The sequence below is a fragment of the Aspergillus sclerotioniger genome (genome assembly GCF_003184525.1).
Source record: "Aspergillus sclerotioniger CBS 115572 chromosome Unknown BO94scaffold_25, whole genome shotgun sequence".
Lineage (NCBI taxonomy): Eukaryota > Fungi > Ascomycota > Eurotiomycetes > Eurotiales > Aspergillaceae > Aspergillus > Aspergillus sclerotioniger.
The window spans coordinates 358,715-377,946 of NW_020291015.1; the positions used below are offsets into that span (position 1 = coordinate 358,715).

Consider the following 19,232-nt stretch of genomic DNA (forward strand, 5'->3'; position numbering starts at 1 on the left):
GAGACCTCCATCTTTGCCCATCCTCTCTGGATCCCCTCTGTACTCTGTAGGTATCTATCTACCACCCCTCCATCTGTCTATCTATGCTCGTGGAATGATCCATCCACCCGACTGGTGAGGGACAGACATACCCGAGTACTCTAAACCAGAGTATCTATTCCACATACTTCCAGAGTATTACTACCTACGACTACGATTCTTCTCAAAAAATACCAGCATGCCAACGCCGATCACAACGCAGCTCATCATCTGACAGCTGGGTTTTGAAACCAAGCGCCTTCTAGACCCGTCAGTGCCCCCTTTTCACTTTTCAGGGTTCAATAAATAGTCCCCAAAGGATCCCAATCCGAGCTGCCCCACTGTCCTCGTCACCTTGGTTGCCCCTCTCTCTCTCTCTCTCTCTTTCTCTCTGTCGAACTGATTTAAATTGAGGACAGCTTTTGAAACCTCCTGAATCAACTAACCATCAAAGTGATGAGAAACCGGAGTCAGCGCGTTTTACTCCGTTGAAGAGTGGTCAGAATCGAGTCAACTAGTAGGTATTATCGTAGAGACCTGCCCTACTAAAGAATACGTATCTAGATAGTGTATCTACATTGTACAGCGGAAGATTATTACCCCTCCCTCCTCTTGGCCCTGGTATACATCACAATCCGTCATGCAGAAGCAGTCAGTCCGTCATGCCTGAATGCCAGACATAATCTGTGCATCTCCAGGCAGGTCGAGTCGTTAGACTTTCCCGACAACCATGGAATGAAATCAGATCCACCCGACAGCCATCACAACAGCTGTCACTTAACCTCTCCTCCTTGCCACCAGCTGATTACTACTCCTGTGTATACCGAAGAAGTCAGACACCAACTGAATCACCTCCTACTACTACTACTACTATAGTAGGTATAGTAGTAATAGTACATAGAACTCCATTTCTAAATTTATCTCTTCATCCCCTCCTCTCCTTTTTTTTCACCTTCCATCACACACACAACCCCTAATAAACATCCAGTGGCAAACCTAAGTTGTCCCCTGAATCAATTTACTTCAGTAGTATGTGAATCTAGTACGGAAGTCTACATGTCCGTCCCACCAGCCTACGGACTAGTCCTATTGACTAGTACCTATCTAGTGTGTAGCTCGATGGTTAGTGACTTGACCGGAGCTCAGACCACCGACCGAGACCTAACCACCACCACTACCTCATGCATGAATTCCTGACTTCCCTGGTACAGAGCACTATCCTGTCTCCCAAGTCCTCTCTCTCTCTCCCCCGTCGGAGTGTACTATCTGTAGGTAATATGGGTAGTAAGTAATATGTATGTATGGCAGTCCAATCCCACTCCCCTCCCCCCAAGTACCAGCAGAGATATCTACACCCAACCAACACAGATCTCCAAAAGAATAAATAAATAGATAAAAAAAAAAAAAAAAAAAGCTGCCAGCTGGCAGAATTGAACTGAACACGTTGATACATATTAATTAGGATTCAAGATTTGGGCAAGGTGGTATCGGGAAATAAGGGAGTAGGATCCGCTACGATCGGTCGGGAGGGCCCGTCAGTATCGACCATCGCTGGCCAGATCGAAATCGAATCGACTAGAAACTCTTAGTGAGGGCGACAACTGGTCATCCTCCCGGACGAGGTTTCAGGCGTGGGTGGGGTTGGGCGTAGGTTCAAGTGGCTCTCCAACTTGCTGGCCAGTTTCCCCTCCTCCCACCCTCCCACACGGACGGCCGGACGGCCGGACGAGAGGGACGCCCCTTTATGATGGAACCCTAAAGCACCCGAGCGGAGAGCCAAGTGTCGGGCAGGTTCAACCCTCGTGGTATCCCCAGCCGACCCCAACCAGTCACTACAGTATCTACAAGCACAGACTCACACCGGTAGCAAGAATCTTCCGATTGTCACCCGCCTCCGACAGAGAGGGCGGTATCCAAACACACTACGCTAAGAACAAACCCCATGGATATCACATCTCATCTCGTCACGTTGAGGTTGAAAAAGGACAAGGGGCCGACAATAAGCAAGGGCAACACTGGAATCGGATTTTGAACAGCAAAGGAAAAAGAACATCGAGCAAGAAATATTCGAGAAGAAGAAGAAGAAAAGGAAAAAGGTGAAATATACAATGAAGTCGTCAATGGCATGCAACGGCGGTCCCTCGCTCCGAATACCAATCAGGCTCCGCTGACACTCCGCTTGCTGAGGAAGCTGCGGCGTCCGGTCTTCTTGGAATCGGGGCTGTCCATCACATCGGATGCCCCATCATTAGTGTTGGAGTGAGCCGTGCCAGGGCGAAGGTTCGAATCAGACACCGCGAAGCTGCTGCGGAGAGTAACAGTGCCGGTGCCGACCTTGACCTGCTTGTCTTGTCCGGCCGTCGAGCCCTGGTCATCTACAAAGAGCGGCGCCTCTCCCAGCTGACTGTCCGAGCCAAAGGTGGAGTGATCCACCACCCGCACTTGATAGCTGGCATCGGCCGTGGTATTGTGCACACGGCACGTCTCATGCGACGGATCGAAGTAAACGGGACCCCCTCCAGACTTGATGGCCTTGGTCTTCAAAACGTCCTTGCTCCCCTTGGGTCCTTGGGCCTTGATGAAGACGCGCACGTTGGCCGTCGGAGGGAAGCCCGAAGCAGAAACAACCGTGATGGTGGCCGTGCCCGTCTCGCCCTTGCCAGCTACACCAAGTCGATCTCCGTAATGGGACGCTACACTGCGGCTGCGAGCATGCTGCAGGTTGTTGGGGGACGCCGCAGGCGGCGTTTCTCCTTCAACCAAAATAGCTGCAGGAGCAAGAGGGGCGGGGACATCCTCTTCTTCCTGGGCCTCATGCACACTGGACCCATCGTCCCCGCGGAACCGGGACATAAGGCCATTCTTCAAGAAAGAGGACCCTTCGTGCTTGAGGAAGGATGCACCCTTAATCACATTGCCACCAACGAATCCAACACCCTTGACCGGGGCGCCGACGATCTTGCCGGGCGTGGCGAAGGTGCCAGCAAACGTAGACGATCCTTGCCGCGACCGAACCACATACGATGGCTTGAATAACAGCCTCAACCGGATAGCCCCGGACTTTCCATCAAGGGGGAGAGAAATCTCCGTGTTAGCGAAAGGCTCCAACGATTGAATGTCGACATGGGTACCACCCAAGTAGTCCGCCTTGTCGCCGAAATCCCAGTCGTACACATCCACCCGGCAAGTGCTTGCAATGCGAGATTTGATGTCGGTCTCCACCATTTCATTCCACGCCGGGTGGAGCGTTTTCTTTTGCACCTTGCTCTTGAAAATCTCCTTGTCATTGAGGCGGAACTTGCAATAGGGATCACTAAAGCCGTTGCGATCGGCCGACGGCAAATCGGCAGCATCCAGGAAATGTACCACCAACGTTCCCATGTTGTTGATGCTTTCGCTAGGGTCGAGCTTCATGGTAACAGGGATATACCGGGCGCTGACGGTCACCTTGCTCACCTCGCCCTGGGGAGAGCGGAGGATGAGTTCCGTGGGCGTATATAGGATACGCTGCAGGGTAGTAAGGGTGTCTCCCGTCAACTTGGCGACCGTATGGTCATCACTTTCATCCTTGGTGTTGTTCTTGTCAATGATCCGCAGAGTGATCTTGGAAAACTCGAGTTCACGGACAAAAGCATCTCCAACTGTTATGTTTTATTAGCTCGACATCTACGAGATCTTGGCTGGGATGCATACCATCATCGATTTTGGCCGACTTGGTGCGGATCTTAGGTGAGGAATAGGCAGGGAACATGTAATCGTCCATCAGGACTTCGACCTGAACATTGGGGCGGGAAAGCTGGACTTCGTGGACGTTGAACACGAGGAAACCAGATTCTGTAACCAAATTAGCTCCACACGCAGGGCCACGTGAGAGGTTGGGAAAGCAAACGCACCGTATTTCGTAAGGTCCTCCGCAGAGATGTAAGTTTTGGGGGCCTCCTTGACTGATTTGACCGACATTGTTTCCGAGTCCTTAGCGGTCTGCGGTCTGGTTCCATTGGTGTCAAGGCTGGGGCGGCTGCTCTGCGCTTCCGGAGTAGTACCATTGGTAGACGTTCCGTTGAGAGCAGTGGTCGCCTTGGAGTCGATGCTAGCCGTCTTCGAGTGGCCGGCCACGCTCTTATGTTTGGAGTCCGTGCTCTTTCTTGTCAATTCGGCTCCCTCCGCATCATCATTGAGATTCTCTTCGGCCTCTTCTTCCTCGTCCTCGGGGTTGACAACGGGCACAGTGGGGTAGAATGCGACGGTGTAGTTCAAGGTACCCTTCTGAGATTTGCCGATGCGAAGGCCACTGGAGACGAGTTGCCTTTCGTCGTCAACTACGTATTCGCCATGCTCGTTCTCCCGCACATAGTCCGAGACACGAAGATCGGTAGATCCCATCGTGCGGTCACTATTGATGGATTCCTCGTCCATGACCTCCAGCGTGATCTTTTCCTGAGGGCTGTGCACAGGAACATAGACCACCTCGTCCCATTCAGGGTTAAGGTTATTCCTGAAGGTGACAGTGCGTGCTTTCTGGTAACCGGAGAGCAGTACACGTGCGTATGGATCAGACGAGCCAATGGTTTCCAAGTTGCGAAGATCGGTTCCGCTCTTGAAGTGGAAGCGCATGACACCAATAGGATCAACATAGCCGGAACCGCCAGCAATTCCACCCACCGCAACGGGCTTCCATTCCAGGATCAGTTTGGCGCGGCCTGTCTTAGCACCGTTAAGCTGGAACCACTGCTGGCCCTTCTCCATCATCTTAAGCATGTCGTTCAACTTCATTTGGTAAGTACCGAGAATAAGATCCCTGCCAAGATCCCGGTCGTCTTTGATGACCAGGCCGAGACGCGCACTCTTCCGATCAGTAACCAAGAACTCCTTCGAAGCATTCTGGAAGATGGGGTTGTTCGTCCGCTTCAGCTTCTTGGTGATGTGGATTTCCTTGCCGTTCAAGAGGAGAACACCGTAAGGGTTGAGTTGGCCAACCATACTCTTGCTTCCATCCAAATCCTTGGCCTGCTCCACGACGAGGCGAGCAATACCTGTGTTCATTTCCGGGGGAGGTTGGGTCTGTCCATTTTCAAGCTGCGTTCCCTCCAAGACAGGGAAGAATCGAATGTCGGCATGGATGGCACCGCGGGATCTTCCGCTTGCCATGACTTCCAGAAAGATGCCATCGTGCTCCGGTTCCTGTTCGAGTCTGTCTAGGGGGAAGGTGGCGGCTCCTAGTTCCTTGTCCTTGCGGAACTCATTCCAATCATACGGGATAATGGTCAGGGATTCTGCGAAGGACGTGATGATAACATAAATCGTCTCGTTCCACCTGGGGCTATCGGTATCATGAATGGTCTTAGTGCGGCCCAGCTCAACCCGGTTGTTCAGGGAAACAACCGCATACGGATCGGGGGTACCGGCAAACGGATCAGGGTTCTTCAGCTGGCGAGCGCCATGCAGAGTGACGGCAACGACACCAATCGCTTGATCCATGGCGTTTCCGGCCAGCATCTTGGCAATCTCAATAGGAAAGACATTAGGATCATACATCATCGGGCTCAGGTTGTTGTGAATCTGTTCCTCAATGAACGTCTGTAGACCAGGGATGAAATTGATATCGAAACCGAGGGTGTCACCACCAAGCGGCTTGCAAACATAGTCGAGTTTAGGACGCTCCATGAAGCACACATCCACTCGCTCGATATGGGGGAAAGCAATTTGCAGCTTGACCTTAACGCGCATCAAGCCGCTGCAAGCCATATCTTCGACGATCACATCAAGGCCCTTGCTCACAAGACCTTTACCCAGTCTGACTTCCAGAACAACCTTGGGATTGATCTTGTTCTTCAGCTGGCGGGCGGTCAAGTCCATGGTGTCGTTAGGTGTGAAGCTGAATTTCCAATCCATGATGACGGTGTCGACCTCGGTCTTGGGATACGTCTTGACGTGCTCCAAGCGCGGAGGCTTGGAACCGAGAACGAAAGTCTTCAGACGCAAGCTGTCAATCATTGCAGGGGTGGAAGTGCTGAGGACCTGGTCGACCGAGTTGATGATCGTATCGCAAAGGACGGGAGCGTAGATGGGCCAGAATTTGACCAGAAAGCTGTTGATCCATTCCAAACTCTCCGTGTCGGTTTCGAGGCGTTGCTTAGCCATTTCTCGGTTCACGTCGTCCCGGAAGTTGCGGCGGACACGGCGAATGGAGGTCCGGTAGTATGTACTACAGGCCGCCATGACAACAAACACCCAGGCTAATCCTCCGCCCAAAATGGCAATAACCCATGAAGCGAGGCAGGCAAATACAATGACACCAGCATTGTGGTACCAATCTGAAAGAGCGTCAGTTCCCCTCGAGCAGCCACTCACGGAGCCTATGCAGGTTCCTCTCACCTCCGTAAAACTTGTCGTCGAGTCTTCCTTCCAAAAAGGTCTGGTGGTCCAACAGCGTCCCTTCGTCCTTTTCTTCCTGTGTCGGCTGGTGTTCAAACTGGGGAGCCCATCCGGTCCGGTCGCGAGCCCATCGCAGGTCCTCTTCGACCTGAGGTACACCTTCGGTCTTTTCCTGCAAGACATCGGTCGCGGATCTCGGAGGGGGCAGATCATACTGGTCCGGGGTGCCATCGTCCTGTAGAACACCGATTAATCCTTGAGAATGGTTCCTTGGACACCAGTGGACTAAATCATGGTGTTCATGGAATGAGACTTACCTTGTCGGTCACAACAGCCACACCTTTCGGTTTAGAGTCGTTAAGGCCTGGGGGTAGGCGCTAGAATGCGGGACGGAGTTCCATCAGTTCACCGACGCACTCGCGACATAGTCAGTCAATTTCGGAGGAGAGAAAACTTACGGATTTTGCTGCGGCAGCTTTCTCCTCCGGAGATGCATTGGGATCAAATTGATAGGCCGGGACACCGGCCTTTCGGGTCTCCTCGACCAGGGTCTTCTCGACAGCTTCAGGGTTGAGGTTCGACTGGGGGTCCTGGGCAGCCTGCTGGGCTACCTCAATGGCCCCCTGTTGCCTCAATTCGCCCTTCTTGGCCTCTACGTCTTGCGACGCCATGGCTCTGTGGGGGGGGGGTCGAGCCTCGGGTGAAGAATCACCTACTACAAGTCCCCAACCGGTACAACCTGTACAGTCCGGTCAATGGAACTTTTATTCCCTTCCTTTGTTGTTTTTGAAGGGGAGAGGGAGAGAGAGAGAGAGAGGGAATATTAGGGGGGAAATAAAGAATGTGAGATGGAACGGAGAAAAAGACTAAAAGTGAGAAGGGGAAAAAATGTGGATAAGGAACAAGAGTTGAGGGAGGGGACCATCCACGCCAACGAGTGGGTTGTTGGCGCTCTAGTGCTGGGAATCTGGATGGTTGCCTTGCCGTGGGAACTGCGAAGACCTCCGCAGCGGGGAGGGGAGGTGGCTGATGATTGAAGGCTGATGGCTGAGCTGAGATTCCCCGGGGAGAGCACAGAGCATACATAAAAGGACAGATAAAGGAATGAAGAGATAGTACGAATATTAAGAAGACAGAAGACAGAAGAACAGAAGACAGACAGGTGCTTACCTGGAGGTGAAACTATAGATAGACGGCGATGGGAGGGAGTACTCTAATCTAAGATGGAGAGAATAAGAAAGGGGACGGAGAGGGGAAACAGGAACGATGATGGGGGGAAAACAGGCAGGGGAGCAAAGAGCAGAAAAGAACGCGGAAGATCGATCAGGGCGGATTGACTTTCGCGCTGCAGAGCCACTTGCGTCAGGGAGTCAAATCGTGGCTGGTGAGAGGAGGCACTTGCCTTTTGAATTTGGATACCAGCAGAATAACTACACAGTACCTATCTACGTACATTGAAAAATAAAAATAAAAATAAAAATAACTGATGGACCCATGAATGGCAGGCGCGCCACAGATTTGCATGAAGGATGGATCCAGACGGGCTTTCCTTTCAGATTCATCCCTACCCAGAAATAATGAATATTAAATAATGAATAATGAATAATGAATGCATGATTGATTGATGACCTGCAACTATCTACTACAAGGGATGGTGACGGCTGCACCATTCATTACACGAATGACCACCAGTGCAGCACCGCGCTCATGACATCAAAAGGCACAGAAGATCCGGATCTTCGAGAAAGGGACGACGCCGATCAAACCCAAGGCGACCAATTCTCGTGGAGACGCAATTTACCAACTCCTCGCTCTCTTGGTCTCCACCCCATCCAGGTACATAGTAGTAGTTAGTACGTACCATCAACTGTCTTCCCAAGGACCGAAACAAACATCACGATCTATCTAAACGCCCGAGTCAAGATTCCAAGTTCCAACCCACCACCACCATGCGAAACCGCCTCGACCGTGGTTATCGTGTCACCGGCGGACCATCCCCGTCACGATCGACTAGCGGGCGCCGGGCTGCGATCTATTGGCATCGGGCGAGAGCTGCACCGCCACCGATCCGGATCCTCTCTGGCCCTCTCGCTCTCACATTTCCGAAGCGTCGGACTTCCCCTGTGCCCTCCGTCGTCTCGGGCTTTGGCACTCGGTCGCTAGATAGATACCTGCCGACTAACCTGGTGCCCCTAACCCTCCGCGGGCTTAGCCCCGTCCAGCTCACGTCCAGCCAGTACTCAGCTAGCGATTCCAGGCAATATCATTTAATCTAATCTCCATTCTCCCGGCCTTCCAGCCCTCCAGCCCTCTAGCCCTCTCCAGTTCCTCGGAATTCCACGAGTCAGATCCCCTCGCCGTTTGTCAATTCTGGCCAGAGGACTCCGTAGCCGAATAGCTGAAGTACACAGTATCTAAGTACTACTACTTTAGTTGCTAGCCCTAAGGCCAGGCTAACCTGCTTTAGGTGGTACCATTCTGACAATTCTACTTCTTTGTGGTCATTGCCCCGATCATAAGACAGATGGCGAGGCCAGGGCTGGGGTGACACTGCATGCATAACCTTCCTCTTTGAGCCTGTCAAGGGCCGACCATGCAATAATAACAATAAGCGCGAGGGAGTAATGCTTCTACCTAGATAGATAGATAGTAGGGACTACAGTAGTACGAACGGCGATTTTGGTGGCAAGTTACACGTGGCATGCAATGAAGTGTCCATTCGCACTTGTGTGCTAACAGGACGCAACCAGGAGCGAATATACTTGCCTATGCAGACCACTCCTATCTATGCACTTCAACACAACAGAACTAAAAAAAAAAATGAAACACATCTGCCTACGCAACTTCTGTTGATCGATTCTGGATCCGTGCTTGGATCTATCAGCCCAGTTTCTCTGTCTGGACAAAAACGGGTGATTTAACTTTGACGTGAATTGTCTGATCTGCAACCCAGCCCGTGTCCGCTGGACTGCAATGCAATATTAATCTTGAATCTCATCACCGCCATTAAACGCCATTTTAGAGCCATATCCCATGCCTACTCTGTCTACAATGACACCAATACAATGATAGATGCGTGCAACCATGACCGAAACCCTAGCCCCTCGGGCAATCCACCACCAGCACCATCACCAGCACAACAACATCAAACAAAAACCACAACGGAAATGACTTCCACAAAATCCACACATCGGGTAAATCGGTTCCCATCCATCTATCTCACCAGCCACACAGATCGGGATGACCAATAACATGTCTTCCTCCCCGATCCCTGTCCATCACCAATCCTTCCTTTCTACCAGCCACACCACACCACACTTACATCTACTATCTACTAGTATGGTGGTTCCCACATATCGCAATGTATGCCGCAATCCAAGCAAAGCAAATCCCGATCGATATCTATCTCGGCTGTAAGGAACCCTACTCCATAGAATCCATGTCTACTCCGTATCTATCTATTCCCATCTACTTATCTGTCTACTACTCATCCCAGCCCCCAATTACCTATCTAACATAGTATAACCAATCCTTCCGTGGTAGGCGAAATCTCGGACTTAGTTCTCAGTCAACCGAACAACCAACCAACCAGTGTATAGAATCCGATACCCACTGTTCGTTCCAAGAAACCACCCACCACCCAGCCACTTCACAAACCGAACCAAACCGAACCAAACCAGTCCAAACCCAACCCAATCCAACCAAACCTAACCTAGCCTAACCTCATAAGGATAACTTAAATTGGGTCTTTTTTTTTCTCCACGCGTCGTCATCAGAACCCCCCCCCCCCCCAAATGAACAATCAATTTATTCGGATTATGGTTGTGGGGAGTTGAAGGTATGGATTTTGGAATTTTTTTTTTTCTTTTGGTTTGAGGGGAGGAAATCAGGGGTGCTTCGGATCTAGTCCGTAGCAAACTAGCTAGCCATGTGGTTACTGACTAGGTAGTGACTACTGTGTACCTAGTGTGTAGAATGTAAACGGTAGATAGAGATTTGCGTTGTCACCTTGTGGCAAATTGGATTTCGTGTAGATGGGTACTTTGTAGGATGTACGGAGTTGAATGGGTAAGGCTAAGGCTTAGCAGGATGGAGACACCGTGGTTATACCTAGGCTAGGTTAGTGGCCTGCCTTTGGGGTGGATTCGGGATTGCTGCTAGTCTGGGATCGGGGATCGGTTTGCCCACTACTACCTAGATAGGTAGTCCCTACTGTGTATCTAGTCCGGATAGAAGTGGTCATCATCTTGGTGGGTTTCGGACTGTCCGGTTGGGCTCCTAATTAGTTCGGGGGTTGAGGTGCACTTCAGCTGAAGACAGGATAACAATCTATCGGCACATCATCTTCCTCTACGATTAAAAGAATTGATAGGAATATAATTCAATTCGGATGTCATTTCAACACATGCATCATAACCGCCGTAATAAATTATCAATAGAATCGCCGTGCCGTCAGGACCGCTTTTTCAATGGCATTACTATGTTGCTTCGTTTATATCCTCGCCCTTCACCGTCCCAGACGGATCACGCCGGCCGCCATCAGCTTCTGGATCTTCATCCGCACCTGCGAGTTCTTCATGTGCTCTTGCAGAGCAGCAGGGTCGCTCTTGGCCTGCTGCAGAATGCTCTGCATGACAGGGTCTTGCAGGATGGACATGATCTACGGACGTTAGCAAAGCTTCAAATCTCGGGATGGCAGAATCAGCAACATACCTCAGGATCGTTCTGGATTCTCTCCATCGTCTGCTGCTCCGTTTCTCCGGCACGGGCGCTGAACTGGGCGTCCAGGCACTTCTGCTGCTGCTGCTCAATCTCACGAGCATGTGTGCCATCGTCGTGCTCAGCAGCTTCCGTGCAGGCATCCAGGGCCTTGTTGTACTCCTTCATGGCCACCAAGGCCGCAGACTTGCGCATGTAAGCCCGGATGAACTTGGGGTCGCGCTTGGTCGCCTCGTCGCAGTCCTGCACGGCCTGGGGGAACGCCATCAGCTTGATGAGAGCTGCAGCACGGTTGGAGAAACCACGGGGGTCCTGGGGCGCCCGCTTGACCATCTCGGAGAAGGCATCAACGGCGCCAGGCCAGTCTCCCTCCTGGAACTTCTTCTGGCCCAGCTCGCGGGCCTTTTCGGCCTCGGCGGGATCGACGTAGGCATCCTTCTCGGCCTTAGCCTTGGCCTTTTCGGCGTTGCGCAGCTTGGTCAGGACATCGGGAGTGCGGTGCTCAGTGAGCGCCTTGTGATAGAACTCAATGGCCTGAGTAAGGTCACCCTGCTTCTCATACGCAGTACCGATTCTTGCGAAAGCCCTAGGAACAACCGAATTAGCACTGGTTATGCCCATTTACCACCTCTACGAATACTTACTTGGCAATAGCCTTGAAGTCAGCGCGGAGCTCACGGCCCTCCTCAACAGCCTTCTGGCAAGTCTCAATGGTGCCCTCAAGGTCACCCTTCTCGAACTTGGCAGCACCAAGGTTGTTGAGGTACGTAATATCCTTGTGCAACTCCCACGCCTTGTTGTAATGCTCGATAGCCTCGTCAAACTGTCTCTTCTTGTAGAAATCATTACCGATCTTCTTCTCAGCATCGGCCTCTTCCTGTGCCTTCTTCTTCGCAATCGCCTCCTCGTCTTCAGGCTCGGGCTGGGGCTCCGGTTCAGGCTCCTTCTTCTGCTCGGGAGCTGCGGGGCGGACATCGGGCATGGGCACATCCTCTTCGGCCTCCGCGGCACCAGCAGAGCTGGCACCCTCGGGAGGAGCGCCGAAGCTCATGTCAATACCCAGCAAAACACTCATCACCTGCAGGAAGCGAGGGTCCTGGATCTCCTGGCCAATGTTGTTGGGGTTCTGCTGGATGCGCTGAAGCTTAGCCATGAAGTCGGCATCGGCCAAAAGCTGAGAGGTCTTGGGGTTGCTGGCCAGCTTCTGGAAAAGCTGGGGGTCGTTGAAAATTCCACCGAGTCCGCCCATAGGGTCGCCAGTGACACCGTCAGCCTTGGCTTCGGCATCAATGGCCCTCTTGACGGCATTGAAGCCGTTCTTGGCCTGGTCGTTGGTAGGCTCGAGCTTCAGGGCCTCCTCATAAGCATCGTGGGCGGCGACTGCAGACCCGTTAGCAAACCACGTTTAGTCCTACCGCAGTGATGCCGCGACTTACGAAGATCGCCGAGACCACGGTAAGCGGCACCCTTGCGGATCCAGCCCTTGGACCAATCCGCCTTGATTTCCGTTGCCTTGTTGGCATCCTCAAGAGCCTTCTCGTATTCGGATTGCGCAGAGTAGACAGCCGAGCGGTTGGAGTAGAGAATGTGGTTCGTGGGCTCGATACCGATAGCCTGGGTGAACTTTTCACTGTAGAGCCAGTCAGCCGCGGTCCATGACTGCGATCCCTCCCAGGCCATCTTCAAGCGGGGTAAACCGGGGAGGGAGGGGGGTGTACATACACGGCAGTGGGATAATCCTTTGCAGAGAAGGCTTTGTTGCCCTCGGCCTTCAGAGCGTCAGCCATTACTGTGGGACTTCCGGGGTAAAGATATAGAGAAAGTGGATGGAAGTGAGTGGGGGGTGAAGTGAGAGTCAAAGAACGATGAGAGGACGGGGCAGCTGCAGCAGTTAAACCGCCGCTGGAAGGAGCTCCGGGAGCTTCTCGAAATTTCCGAGAGACCGTTCCAGCCTCAGGCAGTAAAGCATAATTCAGGCATAATTCAGGCATACATAGGGAGCTTCAGGCGTTAAGGCAGCAAGACATCAACATGTCAAGCTGGAACCGGCGCTAAGCCTTTCCGGCCAGAGCGGTCCCCGCTAACCCAAAGAGAAAGAAAAGCCGCCAAAAACATCTTCTTTTTGGCCCGGCGTCAGTTCAATTCCCTCCGCCATCCTGCTCTTTGCGCCGGTTTCTCCCTGTCCAACCCCCCGGGATTGCTTCGTCCTGGCTTCAGAAGTAACAGTCCGACCTGCGATGAGATTTTGATCATGCCCCTTTCCAAGCCAGTCCGGTTATAGTATCAGTTAACGACTCCTCTACAACGTCGCCAAAATGGCCTCCGCGGGGCCGTCAGGCGGCTCAGTCACTGAACTGGCCGCTCGCCTTTACGATGCTTGTGTCAACCAGTTCCCTTCCGATCATTTATTCTACCAGCAAGATCTCCTGGGCTTGAACCTCGTCCCCAAGAATGACTTGGCCCTTCTCCTGCAATGCACCCAATCCCTCGTCGACCAAAAGTTATTCCGACTTCTCCAGGGCAAAAACGACCGGTTGGCTTGGAAGATCATCTCGCGCGAGGATGCTGAAAAGTAGGATGGGACTTCATCCACCGTTTAGCGCAGGACTCCCCCACTAACACTGCTTCGTTAGACTTCAGAACCTGAGCCCCGATGAAAGTTTGGTATACAATGTCATTCACTCGACAGGACGTTCCGGTATCTGGGTTCGTGCAATCGGCAACCGAACCAACCTCCACAAATCCATCCTTGACCGCTGCCTGAAATCGTTAGAGGGGAAAAGCTACATCAAGAGCGTTCACAATGTCAAATACCCCAGCCGGAAGATGTACATGCTGGCGAACCTGGCCCCGAGTGAAGACGTGACTGGTGGAGCCTGGTTTACCGACGGAGTCCTGGACGAGAACTTCATCAACAGCGTCGCCGGCTTCATTGAGTACACTGTGAGCCGGAAGAGCTGGTACGAGGTCCCCTCGTCAGACGGCCCTCGAAACAAGCGCATCAAGACCGCGGATGGAGGCATGGCCGTCAAACAAGAGGGCGCCCCCAAGGAGTACCTCCCATTCCCGGCCGGGTATCAGGGCTATCCCACCGTACCCATGTTGACCGGCGCCGTCAATGAGAGTGGTATTACCCCCGTCCGACTTGGCGAGGAAAGCATCACCCAACTTCTCGAAATGCTCTGCTACGACAACAAGCTCGTCGCATTGAACAATGGCGAGGTCTACCGATCCGTCAAGAATCCCGAAGAAGTGAAATCACAGCAAGCGCGCAAGCCTCGAGGCGACGACGCCGGCATCGACGACAGGCTAGTGAAGAACGGCATGACGGAAGCACCCTGCGGGCACTGTCCGGTTTTCAAGCTCTGCGCTCCCGGTGGAGCCGTCAGCCCGGAAAGCTGCGAATATTTCGACCCTTGGCTCGAAAAGGCCCTGGGATTCTGATCTATACGCTTCTATATCTGGCTTCTCGTTTCAACACATACCAACAATTTCTGTACACACTTAGCGCAGCTCGCGCCCGATGATGTTTGTTTGCATAGCGATGGCGTTCTTGTCTGATATTGGGATCGACCGAGGATACCGGTCTTCTTTTCTCAATGTGGGCAACCGAAAAAAAATCATGGCTTTTATTTATGGAAAATAAAAAAGGAAGGGAAGGGAAAAGGGTAGCAAGGGCAATGTGCTGGGATGCTGACGAAATGTCTCAAAATAATATGACATTTTGTAGACTTGTGTGTAGTGTATATCTATGGATGGGCTGGTGGCTTATCAATGAAGGAAACATTAAGGATTTTTCTACTACCTGCTTCTATCGCTAGATATGTGTTTGGAATTGGAGGGTCATAAGAAGGTGGTCGTTATAATACAGAAAAGAAGGGGGTATAACTATATAACTAAGCTTGCAATTTAGCAGAACATTGAGGGCAGTACCATTTCCCAACTGGTTCTCGGGTCAAGCCCACGCACTTCCAATGGAACCATTCAAATTCGCAGTCTTCGTTGTCACATGCAACCATGTCTCCATGGCTGACGCTGCGACACGTGCAGTACACCTTGGTATCTTCGTTGCCTTCGTCTTCTTCCTCATCATCCATATCGTCATCTCGTCTGCTCTCATCAGCGTTCTCCGAGTCGGAAATATCGGCGCTGCTGAGCATAGAGTCGTCCTCGTCTTCGTCTCCTCCAAGGGCAGACGGGGACTTCTTTGTCCCACCGAGCTTAAGACGGCCGCTTGCGCTTGATGACCGCTTGGTGTGCTTCCCATTGAGCCCGGATGCTTTAATCTTCTTGAGCTGCTGATGCGGCGCAACCTTCTTCGTTAGGGCTTTCTTGGTTGAGGCCGACGAGCGCGGTCCAGCACTGCCCGCACGACTAGAAGCCGGGGTACCGGCTTTAGGGGTGCCAGGGCCGAGAGAGGATTGTCGGAGGTTCGAGGATGCCGCGGGGAGCGTCCCTATTGAGTTATTGAGACGCCGCCGTTTGGTTTCCACTGCGCCGGCCGATAACTCTCTTTGTTGTCGTTGGAAATGGATTGTACCGGAGGGTGTTGCTGGGGCAGAGCTTCGTACAGCATTGGGAGAGTTCAAGCCGACAGCGGCGATATTCCGGCCCAGTGTATTCAGTCTCTGAGTGGCGCCTAATATGACATTGGCATTCCCGGAGGAGCCATTGAGAGCGGAGGAGAAGGAGGAATTTTCGACGGTGGAATCAGGGAAGAAGATCTTTGGCGGATCGCGATACTGATCTTTGTTGTTGAAGAGGGAAGGGAAAGGAGGATCGTCCGAGAGCATGCCGTTACTCTGGAGTTTATGGATGGCGATATCCAATTTTCTGATGTGTCGGTCCAGCAACACACACGCTTTCTCACTCAGCTGGATCTTTTCATCCTGTAACTGTTGCGACTTGTCGAGGTTTTGTAATATGGCCTTTCCGTACTGTTCCTCCTTCGGGTTGGGTGTTAAGCTGCCGTTTAGTTTGATGAACTTCTGGAGACTGGTGTCGCGGGAGTTGATTGTCGTGCGGCATTCCTGGATGATCTTATCCTTGGCCTGGATTTCTTCCATCAGGTGGTTAATCTCAGCGGGAAGGTTTGCCACATCATGAACGAATAGTTCCAGAACCGCCGCGGGGTCATCCTGACCCTGCGACATCTTGTGTGGTCACTGGTTGTATGTAGTTCCCGTTACGGTCGGGTCTCGAGATGATGCCGCTATCGAGGGGCTTCGGACCGCGATCGGATGCGCGTGTACGGGGAATGTGCGAAACGGACGGTCAAATCACGATGGAGTGTATCCCGGCGAGGTCGTAGCGGATGAAAATCGATGGGTAGGCTATGTATGTACACGTTCAAAATGATGGCGCTGGAAACATTCGTCGGGGATAAGGACGGGGCGCCAAAGGGAGCGACGGGATTGCCGGATCCAGATTGTTCCGCTTCCGAAAGATCTCAGCCACAGACAAGCCAGCCACACCACACCATGCTTGTGATTGACACTGTCAAACCTGAAAAGAGAAGAGGCGTCCTGAACGTCAATGCTTTGTCTGGACTTGCGTCTACTAAGTACTACTAGTTGCTGGGTCTTTCTGGAACGCGAGACATCTATCTAGCCTGGAGTCATCGATCGTCTTCTATCCACAGTCGTCAAACAGGCGGGGTATCTCTCTCTGCCTTACGGCTCCGGCGGTGACTACTATAGCACGTGCAGATTGCAACTCCGTAGCAGGTTATAACTTTCCCGCTATTAAACTTATCATGGGATGGGAGTAGTATCTATATCGCTTGACAGATCTGCGGAGTGATTGAGTCCACTTTCAAGATAGTTGATCTATCTACTAGGTAGATACCGAATGCATGACTGCACGAATGCATGGGAGGATGCATGTCAGATGCTAGTCTAGACCCAGAGGAGGGGTACGGCGCAGAATGCTTGCCGATGAATGAATGCGCGTCCAACCAGCCCAGCGCATAATATAGTACGAAGGAGCATCTCCGCAACCTCTTTCACACATTCCAGATCCCCTCAGATTCATTCCATCCTATTCAAATCTCAACATGACGTGGATGGACTGAAGCTGATGACGAAACCTGACCGTGCAAACAGTGCAAACGGTGTCACGCAGCCCGGCGATTCCCCGCGCCTGGACGAGCTGGAGATTTCTCTTCTGAGTACTTTCCTCCGAGTAGTACTTAGCAGTAGTGCTTCTGCCTGGCGGTCACTTATCTTGTCCTCTCTCTTGTTCTCCTCAATTCCCTCTTGCACTTCCCCTTGCTTTCCCCTTCCCCCTCAAAGTCCGGTCAGAACTACCTCATCATGGCCCAAACTGATGCCGCTCCGCTCCCGGAGGGTATTTTCTCTCTGCTAGATACCGACTTGTATAAGTTGACGATGCAATGCGCCGTCCTCAAGTACTTCCCGGATGTTTGTAAGAGCTTGAGTCATATCCTTCTCTCTCCGAGCACAGGCTGACCTCTCCTCCCATGCAGATGTTACATATGGTTTCACGAATCGTACCCCGCATATGAAGTTAACGCGGGGTGCTTACAAATGGCTTCTAGCGCAGATGGATGGTAGGTGATTTCATTGTGTATTGGAGTTCTGGACCTTGCTGACAGTTCCTTGCTTAGCGCTTGCGAATATCCGAATCACGAATGAGGAAATCGATTTCTTGAAGCAGCGCTGCCCGTACTTCAATCACGCCTACCTGAACTACTTGACCAGCTTCAAGCTCAACCCATCCGAACAGATTGAGATCCACTTCACCCCGGAGCAGGATACTGGCAGTGATGATGATATGGGCAGTGTGGACTATGTTATCAAGGGTTTGTGGGTCGAGACAATCTTGTACGAGATCCCGCTGCTGGCCCTGACGAGTCAGGCCTACTTCATGTTCAGCGATAAGGACTGGGACTACAGCAATCAGGAGGACAAGGCATTCCGGAAGGGTTGCGCCCTGTTGGAGCATGGCTGCATTTTCTCCGAGTTTGGATCGCGAAGACGGCGCGACTATCATACACACGACTTGGTTATGAAAGGGTTATACCAGGCTGCCGAAGAAGGGAAGAAGCAGGGCTGGAAGGGCCAATTCACTGGCTCGAGTAATGTCCACTTTGCCATGAAGTATGGGGTTGCACCTGTCGGCACTGTGGCCCATGAATGGTATATGACCATCGCCGCCATCACGGATGATTACGAGAATGCGAACGAGATAGCCTTGCGGTACTGGCTTGGCTGTTTTGGCGAAGGAGTATGTTCGCACGACCCAGGATCTCCACTTCCGGTAACTAACATGTGATAGGTTTTGGGTATTGCACTGACCGACACCTTCGGCACGCCTGCTTTCCTCGATGCATTCCGGAAACCTATTCCTGCATTCACCAGTGCAGGTGTTGGTGCAGTCGCTACCACCGCCTCAGGACCCAGCACGATGACCTCATCGACAGTACAGAGCGAGGCCGAGACCAAGCCCCCGATTGCGGCCCCTCTTCATGATGCTCAAGGCGAGCATTCCACCAAGACATACGCCCAGGTCTACGCTGGTGTTCGCCAAGACTCGGGCGATCCCACGTACTTTGTGAAGATGGTGCGGGATTTCTACGACCGAGAGGGGGTCAAAGATCCGAAGACTATTGTTTTCTCGGACTCATTGGACATTGAGCATTGTCTCGAGTACAAGGTGATTGCCGAGGAAGCCGGGTTCAATCCTGTCTTTGGGGTGGGAACCTTCTTCACTAGTACGTCTCCACCTTGCCTCTCAGTTCATGTTTTGAACATTCCGGACTAATCACCCCCTAGATGACTTCACGAACAAATCCAATGGTGAAAAATCCAAGCCGCTCAACATCGTCATCAAGATCGCCACTGCCAATGGCCGTCCGGCCGTGAAGCTGAGCGACAACATGGGCAAGAACACGGGAGACAAGGAGACCGTCCAAAGCGTCAAGAAGAAGCTTGGATACGTCGAGAACCAATGGGAAGAGGGCGACGAAAGCAATCGCTGGGCTCGCAAGTAGTGCAATTTAGTTAGGCGCAGTTATGTCTCCAATGATCTACGGGTGGGATATAGGGCGACACGATGTTATTCACTTTCAGCACGATGTTATATACCTAGAATAGACG

General features: G+C 52.1%; 6 protein-coding genes across 6 annotated transcripts; 3 read left to right on the plus strand and 3 right to left on the minus strand.

Moving 5' to 3' along the window:
- Positions 1-2,175: 2,175 nt before the first annotated feature.
- Positions 2,176-7,064, minus strand: BO94DRAFT_472525 (putative membrane bound C2 domain protein (vp115); the record flags this gene model as incomplete). The annotated part of the gene is made up of 6 exons (XM_025608438.1): positions 2,176-3,659; positions 3,712-3,852; positions 3,912-6,332; positions 6,394-6,628; positions 6,711-6,770; positions 6,852-7,064. The coding sequence occupies 6 exons, from the start codon at positions 7,062-7,064 to the stop codon at positions 2,176-2,178; spliced, it is 4,554 nt and encodes a 1,517-aa protein (XP_025464622.1).
- Positions 7,065-10,900: 3,836 nt separating this feature from the next.
- Positions 10,901-11,280, minus strand: sti1 (Hsp90 cochaperone STI1; the record flags this gene model as incomplete). Its single annotated transcript, XM_025608428.1, has 2 exons — positions 10,901-11,053; positions 11,107-11,280. 2 exons carry the CDS (start codon positions 11,278-11,280, stop codon positions 10,901-10,903), a joined length of 327 nt encoding a protein of 108 aa, XP_025464623.1.
- A 356-nt stretch (positions 11,281-11,636) lies between these two features.
- Positions 11,637-12,665, plus strand: BO94DRAFT_186945 (uncharacterized protein). The gene has a single exon (XM_025606014.1). It carries the CDS (start codon positions 11,726-11,728, stop codon positions 12,533-12,535), a length of 810 nt encoding a protein of 269 aa, XP_025464624.1. The 5' UTR covers positions 11,637-11,725; the 3' UTR covers positions 12,536-12,665.
- A 578-nt stretch (positions 12,666-13,243) lies between these two features.
- Positions 13,244-14,782, plus strand: BO94DRAFT_187013 (RPC34 RNA polymerase subunit family protein). The gene is made up of 2 exons (XM_025606015.1): positions 13,244-13,684; positions 13,746-14,782. Exons 1-2 carry the CDS (start codon positions 13,428-13,430, stop codon positions 14,554-14,556), a joined length of 1,068 nt encoding a protein of 355 aa, XP_025464625.1. The 5' UTR covers positions 13,244-13,427; the 3' UTR covers positions 14,557-14,782.
- Positions 14,783-14,909: 127 nt separating this feature from the next.
- BO94DRAFT_537899 (putative PHD finger domain protein) lies at positions 14,910-16,469 on the minus strand. The gene has a single exon (XM_025612373.1). The coding sequence runs from the start codon at positions 16,263-16,265 to the stop codon at positions 15,009-15,011; it is 1,257 nt and encodes a 418-aa protein (XP_025464626.1). The 5' UTR covers positions 16,266-16,469; the 3' UTR covers positions 14,910-15,008.
- Positions 16,470-17,426: 957 nt separating this feature from the next.
- On the plus strand, positions 17,427-19,126 carry BO94DRAFT_588417 (nicotinate phosphoribosyltransferase; the record flags this gene model as incomplete). The annotated part of the gene is made up of 5 exons (XM_025615885.1): positions 17,427-17,538; positions 17,600-17,683; positions 17,741-18,360; positions 18,412-18,847; positions 18,909-19,126. The coding sequence occupies 5 exons, from the start codon at positions 17,427-17,429 to the stop codon at positions 19,124-19,126; spliced, it is 1,470 nt and encodes a 489-aa protein (XP_025464627.1).
- Positions 19,127-19,232: the final 106 nt, after the last annotated feature.

Bases quoted from the DNA above. Each gene is read 5' to 3' on its own strand.
- BO94DRAFT_186945 (XM_025606014.1), top strand. From the start codon at position 11,726: ATGCCCATTTACCACCTCTACGAATACTTACTTGGCAATAGCCTTGAA.
- BO94DRAFT_187013 (XM_025606015.1), top strand. From the start codon at position 13,428: ATGGCCTCCGCGGGGCCGTCAGGCGGCTCAGTCACTGAACTGGCCGCT. The intron at 13,685-13,745 runs GTAGGATGGGAC...CTGCTTCGTTAG, and splicing joins TCGCGCGAGGATGCTGAAAA to ACTTCAGAACCTGAGCCCCG.
- BO94DRAFT_537899 (XM_025612373.1), bottom strand. From the start codon at position 16,265: ATGTCGCAGGGTCAGGATGACCCCGCGGCGGTTCTGGAACTATTCGTT.